Source organism: Dysidea avara, chromosome 5, assembly GCF_963678975.1.
Source record: "Dysidea avara chromosome 5, odDysAvar1.4, whole genome shotgun sequence".
NCBI lineage: Eukaryota > Metazoa > Porifera > Demospongiae > Dictyoceratida > Dysideidae > Dysidea > Dysidea avara.
The window spans coordinates 33,966,120-33,979,670 of NC_089276.1; the positions used below are offsets into that span (position 1 = coordinate 33,966,120).

General features: G+C 35.5%; 1 protein-coding gene across 1 annotated transcript; it reads right to left on the minus strand.

Annotated features, from left to right (window-relative positions):
- Positions 1–3,485: 3,485 nt before the first annotated feature.
- LOC136256063 (reversion-inducing cysteine-rich protein with Kazal motifs-like) lies at positions 3,486–8,224 on the minus strand. The gene is made up of 15 exons (XM_066048985.1): positions 8,137–8,224; positions 7,255–7,320; positions 7,000–7,191; positions 6,852–6,941; positions 6,636–6,740; positions 6,476–6,577; positions 6,140–6,255; positions 6,002–6,086; positions 5,319–5,953; positions 5,162–5,267; positions 4,788–4,951; positions 4,556–4,637; positions 4,364–4,495; positions 3,990–4,157; positions 3,486–3,939 (listed from the first exon to the last, which is right to left on the minus strand). Exons 1-15 carry the CDS (start codon positions 8,162–8,164, stop codon positions 3,674–3,676), a joined length of 2,337 nt encoding a protein of 778 aa, XP_065905057.1. The 5' UTR covers positions 8,165–8,224; the 3' UTR covers positions 3,486–3,673.
- Positions 8,225–13,551: the final 5,327 nt, after the last annotated feature.

A 13,551-nucleotide genomic window follows, 5' to 3' on the forward strand; every position in this document is an offset into this window, starting at 1 on the left:
CCATCACTCATAACTTTTTATACCAGTAGCTATGGCAATTCAATTTTCAGCTCTTAGTTACAGAATGTAAATATTCTGTTCCAGTATTGAGATATGACCTGTAGTCTGATGGAGTGTAGTTTGTGCCCACATGCCCTGTTTTCTGGTCACAAATGTTATCACTTGGTTATTACATGGTTCACCTTGCACAATGGTGTATTGTTGTTATTGTGCAACAATGGCAGTCTAAGATGTATCCTTCTCAATCACTGCAACGAATGCTCTAAGATGTAAGTACACTGATTTTCTCTGTTTATAAAGTAGTCATTTCTAGAAAACTGCTGAAGTCTTATTCATCAATGCATACATTGTTATATACTCTTAACGTATTGTATGATAGCTACACCTCTAGTCATTATCGAAGGAATACTGTATGTTAACACTGCTCTGATATTATTAAATAATGTACAATTCTTGTATGTTACAGTGTTCCACCATGGAACTCTGAGAGTTGATGTTACTAGTTCCCTCACTTCCCTGCCCTCAAAAAGATCATGTCTAGTAATATATTGCCTACAAACTGGTGGCTAAGAAGCTTCCTCACGACAACCATGTCTCCAGAACACAGTTAACGAAAACAATGCATCTTCCCAAGTAAGTTAAGATGTGTAATGTGTCGAATACTGTATGTTACGACCGTTCTGTACTTATAATTGTCCACGTCTGTCACCTTTAGCACTACATACAGAGAAAGTTTATTTACACCTTGTATTGTTCAATTTATAAAAACCTTGCTGGGAAATTGAAGTACTTAACTTATTAAAACACTTCGATTATATGACCACCAACTTGACTGTTCTGTTGAAGTATTTTGTCATTAATGTACACTCTATTAGAGTAATTCAACGTACTTCTGCGTATAAAAATCATTGGGCTTCCGTCATCTTAACAAGTTCACTTATTTAAACACTTTTGTGTAACTCTTAGACTAGGAACAAATGTGTTAGGATCAATTGTAAACAATTTCAACATATACAAAGTAGTTGAAGAGAATACGTTTGTTTGTTTGTATGGGAAGTTTTGAATGCGAAAATCTAGATCCCTCCACCGCTGTGATTCGCATCAATTCTCTTCTTATACCCACCAATGTTCTTTATATTCTTAGCAATACAATTGTAAGCTACAGCATCACTCTTCAATTTCATCAGCTAAACAAATATGTCATTATAACTGCCTTATTCTTGATCACTTACGATAAGAAATATTTTCTCTTCAATGGTACTGTGTTGGTTACCATACACTTTGGTGGTGATTTTTCATAGTCAAGTCTCACTAACTTGCTCTCCAAGCTGTGCCTTCTAGTTTTTATTATAAACAAAATTGGTTAAAAATATTTGCTTACAATGCTGTAGGTCCTGGGCTAGTCAGTCTTACTATTACTACAATAGACTAATCAGTGCATGAAGTGGGGCATATACAAATATAAGTGGGGCCTACAAATATGGCTATATACTGGAAGTATGTCCTAACACACTGTGTATGCTATAACCATAGAGTCTCAGTTACTGAGTGGGAGAGTATCCGTACTTTCATTTTTGCTATGTACTTTGCTTTGTGCTGATGTCTCTCCTCCTACACATGGTTGCAAATCTACCACTAGCTACATAATGACAGTATGTTTGCTATGTTGAAACTGGTAGCAGAACACGGGATAAATTATTAGCTTAGAACAGTGGCACATTGAATCGGCACACTACCAAAAGCAGCATAACTGTTATTATTAGTGATTGTTCATCAAAGCAAATATGAATGCGACCACTTCCATATGATGAGATTGAAGCTAAGTATCATATTGTGTACTCCCGCCTTTCACAATTGCATCACACATAAAAACATTTTTCAAGATCAATCATGAATGAATGCAACAGCTTACTAACATTTGTGACCTGGTCAGTCTTATAGCCTGTCAAATTGTGACCACAATTTCAAAGTTTAAAATTCAATAACCTTTTCTGTGGACATGATTTAACATTTCACCACTTATGTAGAAATTTATAAAGAGTTTCCTGAAACTTACAGAATTGTTATAGATTACACAGAATTGGAGATACACAAAACTAAGAAAACACATGTAATTTCTAGCTATAAGACTGATTTTGTTAGACTTGGTCACATTTATCCTGGATAAAACTGATTATAGCATGGTTATTCTCAATAAATTTATACAATTCAATAATTAACACATTATAATTGTAGCAATTAAGGATGTAAGGTTCCAGAAACTCCTATATTTAAAGAACAACATAAAATTAATGCAAGACTAACTGGAATAATTTTGCAGCAGCTAAATCTTAATATGCATAATTAATTTCATACAATACCTGACCAGTCATAAACCATTATTGACATTTAGGATCCACTTTAAAATTTTGTTTTTGTTATGATATGATATGAATGTTGTCTTTTCAGTAGTTTTGACTGCTCTGTTAGGATACATCTAACTGTTCTATTAGACTATCTCGACCTCTATAAAAGGTGTACCTTTGTCCTCATTAAACCATCTCTGTGTAAGCTTCCTATTACACTCTAGTAATACTGCCCCACCTTGTTCCCATTTACTTCAGTCTGTACAAAAATTTGTGCTGTCAAACTAAGATAGTGTAGTAATCCTGCCACAAAGCAAACAAGTTAAAATATCAGAGACCATGCAAGCATGTATTGAAATACCTTAATATACACTATCCATGATCCATCATGAAATCATGATCTGGTATATAAAATCTTTAAATAGTGCTAGCTAGCTAATGAACCCATACCTCACTTATATCAAGAGTACATAATATATATATTATGAACTCTTGCTTATATGGAAACCACCTTGAAAAAATCCTACATATATATATATATACACCCCTAATATTCTTAGCAGTCCTTTGTATGAGCCTTACATGATTGCCATATACAACCTATTGTGATGTGGATCCATGTCACAAATGATATTATTATGCATCTAACCCTGACTGGTTTTGATTTTATTTTATTATAAATATGCATACAGTTTCATGAGGTCTTTTTTCTAACCATGCCCACAACTGCCTACTGTGTAAATCCTCCATTAGGTTGCATGTCGACATGTTTGTGTTTTGTACCCACACTGACCACTTTCTCATCATAACAGTCTAGGGCTCAAACAAATATTCGAATACCATTTCTGGTATTCGAATATTCGTTTCAAAGGAAATATATAACATCAGTGGTAGAGTACATGGAAATTCGTGATCCTACATAAGCATATCTATGACATAAGCGATCAAATCATGTTGATTCTGAATTGTATTAAAGAGATATCTTGTACAGCCGCAGGATTATTGATATCTCATCCATATCAATGTTGAAAAAGAATATTCGAATATTCGGTAGTTGTGAATAAAGAATATTCGAATAGTAAAACCACTATTTGTTTGAGCCCTATAACAGTCATTATGATGATATTAAAACACACCATCATTGCAAAATAATTTCATACTGCAGTATTATATATTGTAGCTAATTATGTACTGACAAATAAATGATAAAAATAATTCTTTACATTATGCATTTTGAGATGTATGTATAGTACAGGTCAATATGTATGTGTCATAATATGTACTGTGACATTGTACATGTTACTAGTAGCCACCTTCATAACACACAACTAAATGTTCATAATTACAAATATAGTGGACAATATTAGAAGTACTGGTGGCAGTATTCTGGCTGCACCACTGCCCCCTGCAGGGGTGGATGTCTCCTGTTCCAAACTAGAAGCTGCTGTCAGAAAGCTGATCACTGGATCTGGAACAATTTCAGAAACTGTGCCGTCTCCTTGGTCATTGACAAATTCAGAAAGATCATCAGCAGCAGTAAAGCAAAAAATAGGGTCTGTTCCAGTTATGGCTTCAAACAGGATCTCAAGGTTGTCTGAATGGGTAACATCATTATACAACATATAGATGTATATGTTAACTCACTGGTTGATGTGATGTATGCTGATATATCACAAGCATCTAAAACACCATCAGGTATTGTACCACTGCCTACAATACGCTCCAGTACAGCATCCACTGATTGTAGTTCAACAAATAGTTCAGTATACTGACTCAGTCCTTCTTCATCTAATCCTAAACTCACTATTCCTCCTAAAATATGAGGCATAAAACTGCTAATTAGTTAAACTCCTTTAGCATACACAAAATTTAAAGTAATTAGTGAAAGTCCTGTAAATTCTAGAGTGTTTATATGCTCTTGTACAATAAACACTAAACAGTATTATACTTTTTAAGCTACAGCGTACATACAACATATTTTGAATTTGAACACTGATGTATTTATTATTTACACTAACCACATATTGGGCAGCATCCATCTGTTGGCTGTACAATACTAGAACACCCATCAGGAATCACACATCGTTCTGCCCGTACACGATCACAAAATGTTTCAAGTGTATCCTCACTTACTGGATCAAGGCAAGGACCTGATGAAAGACATCACAAAGTATGAAGATTGTGTAACAATCAAGTGGAAACTATTGTACCTTCATAGTCAACTCGAATATTTGGGTTTTGTGAACGCAGAGCACAGACACTCGCATATGTTACAAAGTCTGTACCACATACCTGTATAAACATGTACAGTATACAGTAATGCATTATCATACTTCAACTACTATCCTCATGGACTGTTGAGTATGGTGTACATACTGGGTATGTATGTAGGTATATAGTGTATACGTTTATACAGCAAAGTGCTTTATTGTCAACACTTACTTCAGCATCCACGCATTCTGTTTGATTACATGGGCCATCATATTTAACATAAACATCATCTGATTCAAGAAGAAGACGGCACAGGCTTGGATAAGTTATTCCATCGGAGCCACACACCTCTTCATCCTCATCATCTACTGGACAGTCTGTGTCTGTTTCATTGACTAAAATGGAGGATTTAACAATTCAGAAGTTTATACAAACAATTTTGAACATTGCTGCACACACTAGTATACTGTATGTACTAGACAACTAGCAGTTACCATGGCACTACAGATGAGGGAAACCCTCAATAGATTTATCAATCACCTAGAGTATCATATGTATAGGCCTAATCTTATGCACACTAGCTATATATACTTGTCTCTACTTACTGCACATCCGATAATCTTCAGGTAAACACCCTCTTCTTGTGGAGCATGTTATCCGATGTGGTATACAAGTCAGCCCATCTTCACATGGGAAGTCTTCACAGGGATCCTATAAATATTGATAATTAAATTTTGTTATGATATAATATTGGTTACCGACCTTAGTGGAACATGGACCTTCTGTTACTTCTATTGGATCAATGCCAGCACAGAATTGTGCTGTGCACAGGTTGTCATAGGTTACACCATTTGGGCCACACACTGGGTCAATGGGCATATCTCTGCACATATCACATGGTGTTTCATCATCATCATCATCACCATCACGACGACGACACTTTCTCCGTGTGCATCCAGTGATCTTTCCATTCAGACATTTACACCTGTTACACCGATCAACTGCAAACACATCTCTATGTTGGTACTGGATTCCTTCATAGACACAGTTTAGTGGACGTCTAGGAGTGATTAGCTCGCAACTGCGACCATTAACACAAGTTGAGTTATCAAACTGTCCATTCTGACAAAGACAACGTCTACATTGAGACACATCTAGGCCAAATCGGTTGTGCTCCACTCTGTAGCGCCCAGCACGTACAACAACAACACATGCATCATACACTATGTCAGTGCACTCAGGTAGTCTACGCGAAGAACGTTGGTTAACCCTGGTGTTCATAATTTCAGTTCCATTTTCAGGATCCACACACCAGCAGCTATCACCAGAACACTGTAACGGACGGTACATTCCTTTGTCATCACAGTCCAATCCTCTGCTCTCATTAAAGCAAGGACCTTTAATGCAACAACAATAATGGAATAATATTTGTATATTTCTTTTACCATCAGTTTCATTATTGCTTTGACAAGTGTTGATTGTGGCATTAAATGGTAAGCAAGAAGAACCTCTTGGGCAAGGAACTGTCACCTGAAATAATTTGAATAGTTGACTGAATTCTTGGCATGTATTACATGACATACTGGACGGAATCGTCTAGAATTTCTACGAGAAGCAACTCCTCTCAGTAAACGCCTTGCGTTCATGTCCTCTTCACTGTCATCTTCTTCTCTCTCACAAATATCGCCTTCATCCATTCCTATTGTGATGGACAATAAAGGTAACTGACTTTGAAAATTGACTTTCATGTTGGTCAGTACAGAAAAGTGGAATATTCATATAATTACTATATAACACATACAACAGGAATCTATACAACTAGTAGTTTCACAGTGTGTATTCATTATTATTCACTACACACCTGGGCCTGTGTAGCAGGAAGTCAACTAGTAACTTAATTAAATAGCTGTGATAATTACCTGAGAACAAACACTTTCTTTCAGCAAAGCGTCCCCTAGCAATACAAACTCCACCAGTTGGACATCTGTCATCATTGCTATCACATTCATCCATATCACGACCTGTATAGATATGAATGATAATATATTAATCTGGAATAGCACATAGGTTAGAGCAGACCTGGGCATCGTTCCATACACTCCGGACAGCCATCATCACCTTCTGTCAAGCAGTCACGAGAACACTGTTCACTGACTTGGTCTGCAGTAGGACAGTCAACTTGATCTGTGAATGAACAAGATGAAAATTTTATTGGCCACACTTTAGTGCATTTTTATGCACAATAAAAACAGTTTAAATCTAATGTTTTGTAATGTAAGCAAATGTGCTGGTTACCTTTACATTCACAAATTTGACATCCAGTTCTGGGGTCTGTTGCATATTTTTCACAAAATAGTTGACATCTGATCTCAGGGCACTGAGGGTCTACAAAATAGAAAGAATATCATTTAATTTAATTACCTTAAGTTAGTTAATATATTACCTTCCATGCAGGTATTATTTGTCACCCTGTTTGATCTAAGTATGAGTCTGCTCACACGTGTGCCATTTGGATGGAGGCAAAAGCACAGTCTGGATTCTAGATCACATTGAAGTGCTGAAAAACTTCCATCATCTTCACATCTAATCCACTGAAAAGCTGCCATCACATCAGCACAGGTCCTGTCTGTGCTCTCTGTAAAATGCACAAAATTAAATTCAAACTTATTTGAATTGTTACATGTTCTCATCCGCTTACCATCTACTAGAGGTCCCAGATCAATTTTAGGTCCTCCACGAGCACACACCATTGATACCAAGAGACCTGATATTAGATGAATCAATAAATGCGTGCTGCTTATTAGCACCACAAAGTAATAATTATTGTATATTACCTAATATACAGCCAATTGGTGTGCTATCATCACCATTAATCACTGGAAACCAGCTAAAGGCTGAAATCCTGTACAATGGAAGCTAGAAACTTGACACTACTTATGACATGCTTTAATAAGACATTATCCCATACAAGTTGAATACCAATACTAATGATTAGAAGCCAAGCAGAATCAATTTATAGATATTTACAATTACGTATGGCGTCTACTGAACATTTTTGTTGACAAAAATCTTGCAGGAGTACAGCCCTACATGCATGGATATGAGATACACCTAATGTGGCTGTAGTCATATGGATCTCAAGGAGCATGTCCACCAACTTGGGTATTGATATTACTTCAAAGTATACAGGTTTATAGCATATAATCAAGTAAGTAGTATAGACATTGTACTTAATCCATCCAGTTAAAGAGCATACTGATAACTAAAGAACTGTAGTTTTTAGTGGCTATTTAAACTTAAACACCAGATCTTTGCAGATCAATGTCTCGGAATGTAATTGCTCTCATGGGAACATATTGCCCATGTTGAATAATAAGATATTGAATGAAAGCTGCATAATCTGGCAAAGAAGTACATTCATGAAATCTCATGGAATTGTTGTAACCCCTGACTTTACAATAATTGACTAAATCATGTACTACTGCATATCAAGTGAATATATCCATGATGCTAGTATTAAGATTGACAATGCTTGAAGCACCCGACACCTTATAGAGCAATACATTAGTACACAGCTTACCAATTATTACTACTACTTTGAAATCCATTTCTCTTGTACTTGAAAGTTGAGAATAAAACTATCTAGCAGCTGCACATATGAGCAATGGCACTGAGATGGCAACTTTTATACCTAACTAATGTGCAACCATATATCATGCATATTTAGATGGAATCAGAAGCCATTCTGTTTCACCACTGTTAGAGTCATTGCTTCACTATCTGTTGATTTAGTGTCTTGAGTCAGATGTTGAAGCTTGTTCACATCACATACAACTGAATATTAGCAAATCCAATAAAGTTTTGCCTAGCATCTAATTAAATGCTTACATTCCATTCAATTGTATCAAGAGTTCATAATAATATAAAGGGAGGGCTTTATATTATTATGAACTCTTGATTGTATGTATTATGAATGCATACTGCATACATCTAGCTACGTAGATTGGTTAACCAAACTGCTAGTAACTGAATAGCCAATATGTTAGTAATTGTGTGGTATACATCTACATCCATACATATATGGATCTTGATAATCAGAAGCTTTACTTAGGGTTTGTTGTTGTAATTCACTTGTTATATACACGGATAAGTAACTTACATGCATTTATCATTAGGTGTATGATAACTGGTAAATATGGACTTGAGTATACCTGCTGGCATTTTAGCTTATCAGTGCATGAGTGTGTTGGACCGTAGTGTTTGTAAAGATGCACACCTTTGAACAAGTTACAGAAAGTGGTGACATTACTAAACTAGGTGTTTATCAACTGATATAGCTACCAAATGGGATAGCATATATACACAGCCACCATTCATGTGTTTAGTAGCCATTAATGTGATGATAATATTATAATACTGTTGAGACATTTGGAAGTTACAATAACACTAGTTGACAATCATTTGCAAAACCTGGTGCAGAAATTCTTATAGTAGATTCATCAGTGTCACTATTCATGTATGCACATGTGTTTAAAGAAACACCTAACAGAGATGATGACATCATGACAACACTCTTAAATACTATACTGCATGTAAAACACATACACTTACACTAGTTGTGCTTTCTAAATCTTTTTGATTTAGTGTTCTGACTGGGGGTATTATTGACATTGTCATTGGTAGATTTGTTGAGGGATGGCAACTACATACAAATGTCCATTTTTGTCTGCATTATACTGTGAATTACAGGTTCAGGACCTGTGGTCTACTGCTTCACTTCATTGTATAATGTAGCCAACTGTCTACTCTATCCACTGGGCCATATCAGTGCTTGGAGCTGAAGCAAAAGTATTTTGGGCAAGACAAGAGAAGCTGTGATGTTACACAATCACACAGCTGACTCATATTTCACATGTCTATTTGTGGTAATGAAGAAATTATTGACCAATTTCTCATTCATGACATGAACCTTATTAGTCCATCAACACAATACATCCACATAATAGATAACCTTACAAAGAAATTTGTAGTCACTCAAGTGCCATTCAGTTAAACTAGCCATTCATGAATGAAAACATTTAACTAGCTACATTAGCAGTACTTTCATTGACTTTTTCACCAAATAAACATTAAGTACTTACACACCTCTGCAATCCACACAGACACCTGATTGAAGCCTTAGTTTACAATGATTCTGTAGGCAATAACAACATCAGTTATTAAGTGACAAGATATCAACGTACATGACACATATGTTGAATATTGACAAGATCATACAATCAGTCATTTTGTGTGTGTACACATGGATCAGTAAATCATGTTACTTTGGTACATCAAACTACAACATTCCTGCATGTACAGAAACATACAATCATACATACAAATAGCTATTATAATATTCAATTCATGCATGCACATATGTATGTATGTATTTATGTGCGTATGTTTGTATATACCACTTTAGTGTGGGCATCCAAAGGCGCCGCTAGAGACACTGTGCCCAGGAAATATCATGGGAACGTAGTTTGCTTATGGCTTTTTGATGCCCAACTAGTTCAAATAATTATATGACACGCTTGGACTCGTTATATTGAGCGACTTAAATGTATGTATGTATGCATAGATGTATGTATGTATGTATGTATGTATGTATGTATGTATGTATGTATGTATGTATGTATGTATGTATGTATGTATGTATGTATGTATGTATGTATGTATGTATGTATGTATGTGCATGTATGTATGCACGTACACATGTGAGTACGTATGTAGATTACATATGTATGTGTACTACTGTACACATGTAGGCCGTATGTACATTATATCTCTGAGTGTTTATTTGGTAGAACATTTCTACTTTGTATTTTAACTATATATGTACAGTGCAACCAGTTAATCAGGACATTTGAAAATGAAGACACCTGTATAATCTGGACTCTTGGTAATGATCCCTTATCATGTAAACTAACTTGGCCAGAAAATCAGGACACTTTAATAATCAGGATACTTTTGGTTGGGTTCCAAATACACAGGTTTGCTGTAATACCCCACATTGTTATACTTCTACACCACAAAATATGATACTCTGCATGGCTGTGGAATACAATGCTATTGTATCTTTCTATTTATACAAGGGTAAAAAGATATGATCAGTTGGTTATATATCCCACAAGTACTGTACACATGGATGTATTATCTTGTACTTGTATGTCTTAGTAGATCAAATAAACCAATGTTCAATAGAATCTAGGGACCCGCCGATTATGCTCATAATTTTACCTATTATGCTATGCTGCACTGCTCAAAAATTCACCTATTATGCTTAAATTAATGCTCAATATTTACCTATTATGCTCGATTATGCTCAATGTTCATGCCTTAGTTCATATGCTTTGCTACTAGTTTAACACCGTATAGAAAGAAAAAAAAAGGAGTGGCTGGAACACAAATAATAAATTCTTGCTGCATGCCTGCATGTAAGAGAAAAGATCGATATACTCTAATAGAACAGTCAGTTTTATGACTGTTCTATTAGAGTTACTGACTGCTCTATTAGAGTATATCGATCTTATTTTGCAATTGTCATTTTTCCAGCAAGAATTTACACTATCGTACAAATATTTAACCTATTATGCTGGCATTAATATGCTCAATGCTTTTAGGTACCTATTATGCTCAAAATTATGCCAGCATAATCGGCGGGTCCCTAATAGAATCACATTAAGCTTATTGTTGCAATAGACAGTATTTCAGCCACAAAATTACCACCTATATACGGATATGATCAAGGGTATTAGCTGCATATTTTGCAGCCTGAATATCAGAAATTTAGTGACAAGATTTTTACTCTCTGTATTCACAGTCTTCTCTGATAAAGTGATGCTACAACATTGCTGGTATGGATTACTTAATTTGGTGGAGTGGTGTTCTTACCTAGTTTACAACAAAAATATATTAGTATGGGATCATCACTACAACTCCCAGTACTACAATATAATGAAAATTTATTTCAATGTATAGCTCCAGTTGCTGATAGTAAATTGTACTTTCATTTATAGTGATGTCACTGCTGTTCATTGATCTGGAGACCTAGCTAAATAGCCTTATAGTATATATATACCAAACCAGACTAGCCATGTGATACTGTTGAGCATTGCTTTCACAGGTATTCATCAATATAGTTAATTGGGTAAGCTGCTTCAGAATTTACCAGACCAGGTCCCTATCAATGGCAGATCCAGGATGGGACAAATCCCCCGAAATACTAAACTTTGTCAGGCTAAAATCAGTTTACATAACTTGAGAAATGTATGCATACATTTACTACCATTTATTGCAAACAAACCAAAGTAAAGACAGCTGTTAAACTGATGAAACTGTCACCCAGTGCATACTAAGCACCTCTAAAATAATTATTGTGTTGCTGGTATTAGAGGCATTCATAGTCATTTATAGTCTTTGAACAGCTTTTACAACTATCTGCAAAGGCCAAAAATCAACAGTGAGACACTCCAAAGAGGTGATTATTTGCTTCTTCAAAAACACAGTAAGTACCAAGAGAATCTGCTGCTCTCCCCAACCACACTTAGTCTGTTTGTACCCCTCCCCTTGCCAGCACCTGGATCCACCCACATATATAGCAGGATAAATTGGAGGATGCAATGAACCACTTGACTTAAGGGTGCTCTGTACAGTTCGTACAAAGTTTCCCAAGACACTGTCTGTGTTGCACTGAAAGAAATATTATGGTCACTTAATTAGTCTGTGACATGTTGACACATTTTAGTACCCATAATTTAGGTATCCCATAGCAACAAGCGTACGCATCTTGCTATTCTACACCCTCTCACTTAAATTAGAACTACTCCATCATTTTAAATCCAATGGACATGAAATTTTCACACAAGCTACTTTAGTAATTTTGCCAAAGAAGAGCGTTTGCCATTTTTAAATAGCAAGTTCAGATGATGAATAACATGGAAGTAAAGAAAGGATTTCTGGGAGTATCAACCCAAAAGATAAATATGTGATGAATGAGAAGCTAAAAGACAAAAATAAAAATGCACAATGGTTTGTGCTGTTTAGTATAGTGTATCATAAAAGTATCAAGGCTCTAGTGTGTAAACTGTATAACTAGTTCTAGTATAAAGGGAAAAACTGTAACTAATGTTCTAAAGCAAATTTAGCAGTTGGGTTTGGACTAAACTGTGTACTTATATCCAGTAAAAAGGTACAGGACATTTGCTAAAACCATTTGTAAGTTATAGAACAAATTAAATTCATGGGAAGCCATATAAGCGGATTGTACAGAGCACCCTTAAAGCAAATTTAAGTTAGCATGCATGCACATAACTCCATACAAAAAAATATCAAAAGATGTGCAGTATCATAGATTATTAATCCCACACACAACTACTAGTCAATGGCACTACCATGCACAGCCCCACCCACTGTTTCCTCCAGCTCCTTCCTTCTTCTAGTAATGATTTCCATGGCAAAATCGTGAACCAATTTAGTGGCCTTCTTGAGCAGCTACATAGATGGCCAGGTTGTGAGACACTAGTGTACTATTGTTTGACATGTAGTATATCTGCCAATTATATTATATAGCAGACTAATTACGATTTAGTCTTGCAAAATGATTTAGTCTTGCAAACAAAGCTATAATACAGATTCATTGACAGATTTCAGCACAACCATCCCCTTATCTCATTTGCCAGTCCACTATATGATACCATACATAGTCATCAACAATATAATATTATTCAGATGCACATCTATCCAAAACCATGCATTCGTGACTGAAACAAATTGAATCTTACTTACTATTATATTCTTAACAGATTGTTATGTCAGCTCTAGTAGTCACAAAAAATGCATTCACATTTTGTTAGTGTCTGTAGTAGTTTAGCTATACCATTAACAAATATCAACTGTAATTGATCATTGGTTCCAGCTACTATATACAAGAGAAACAAGTGAAATATAATAT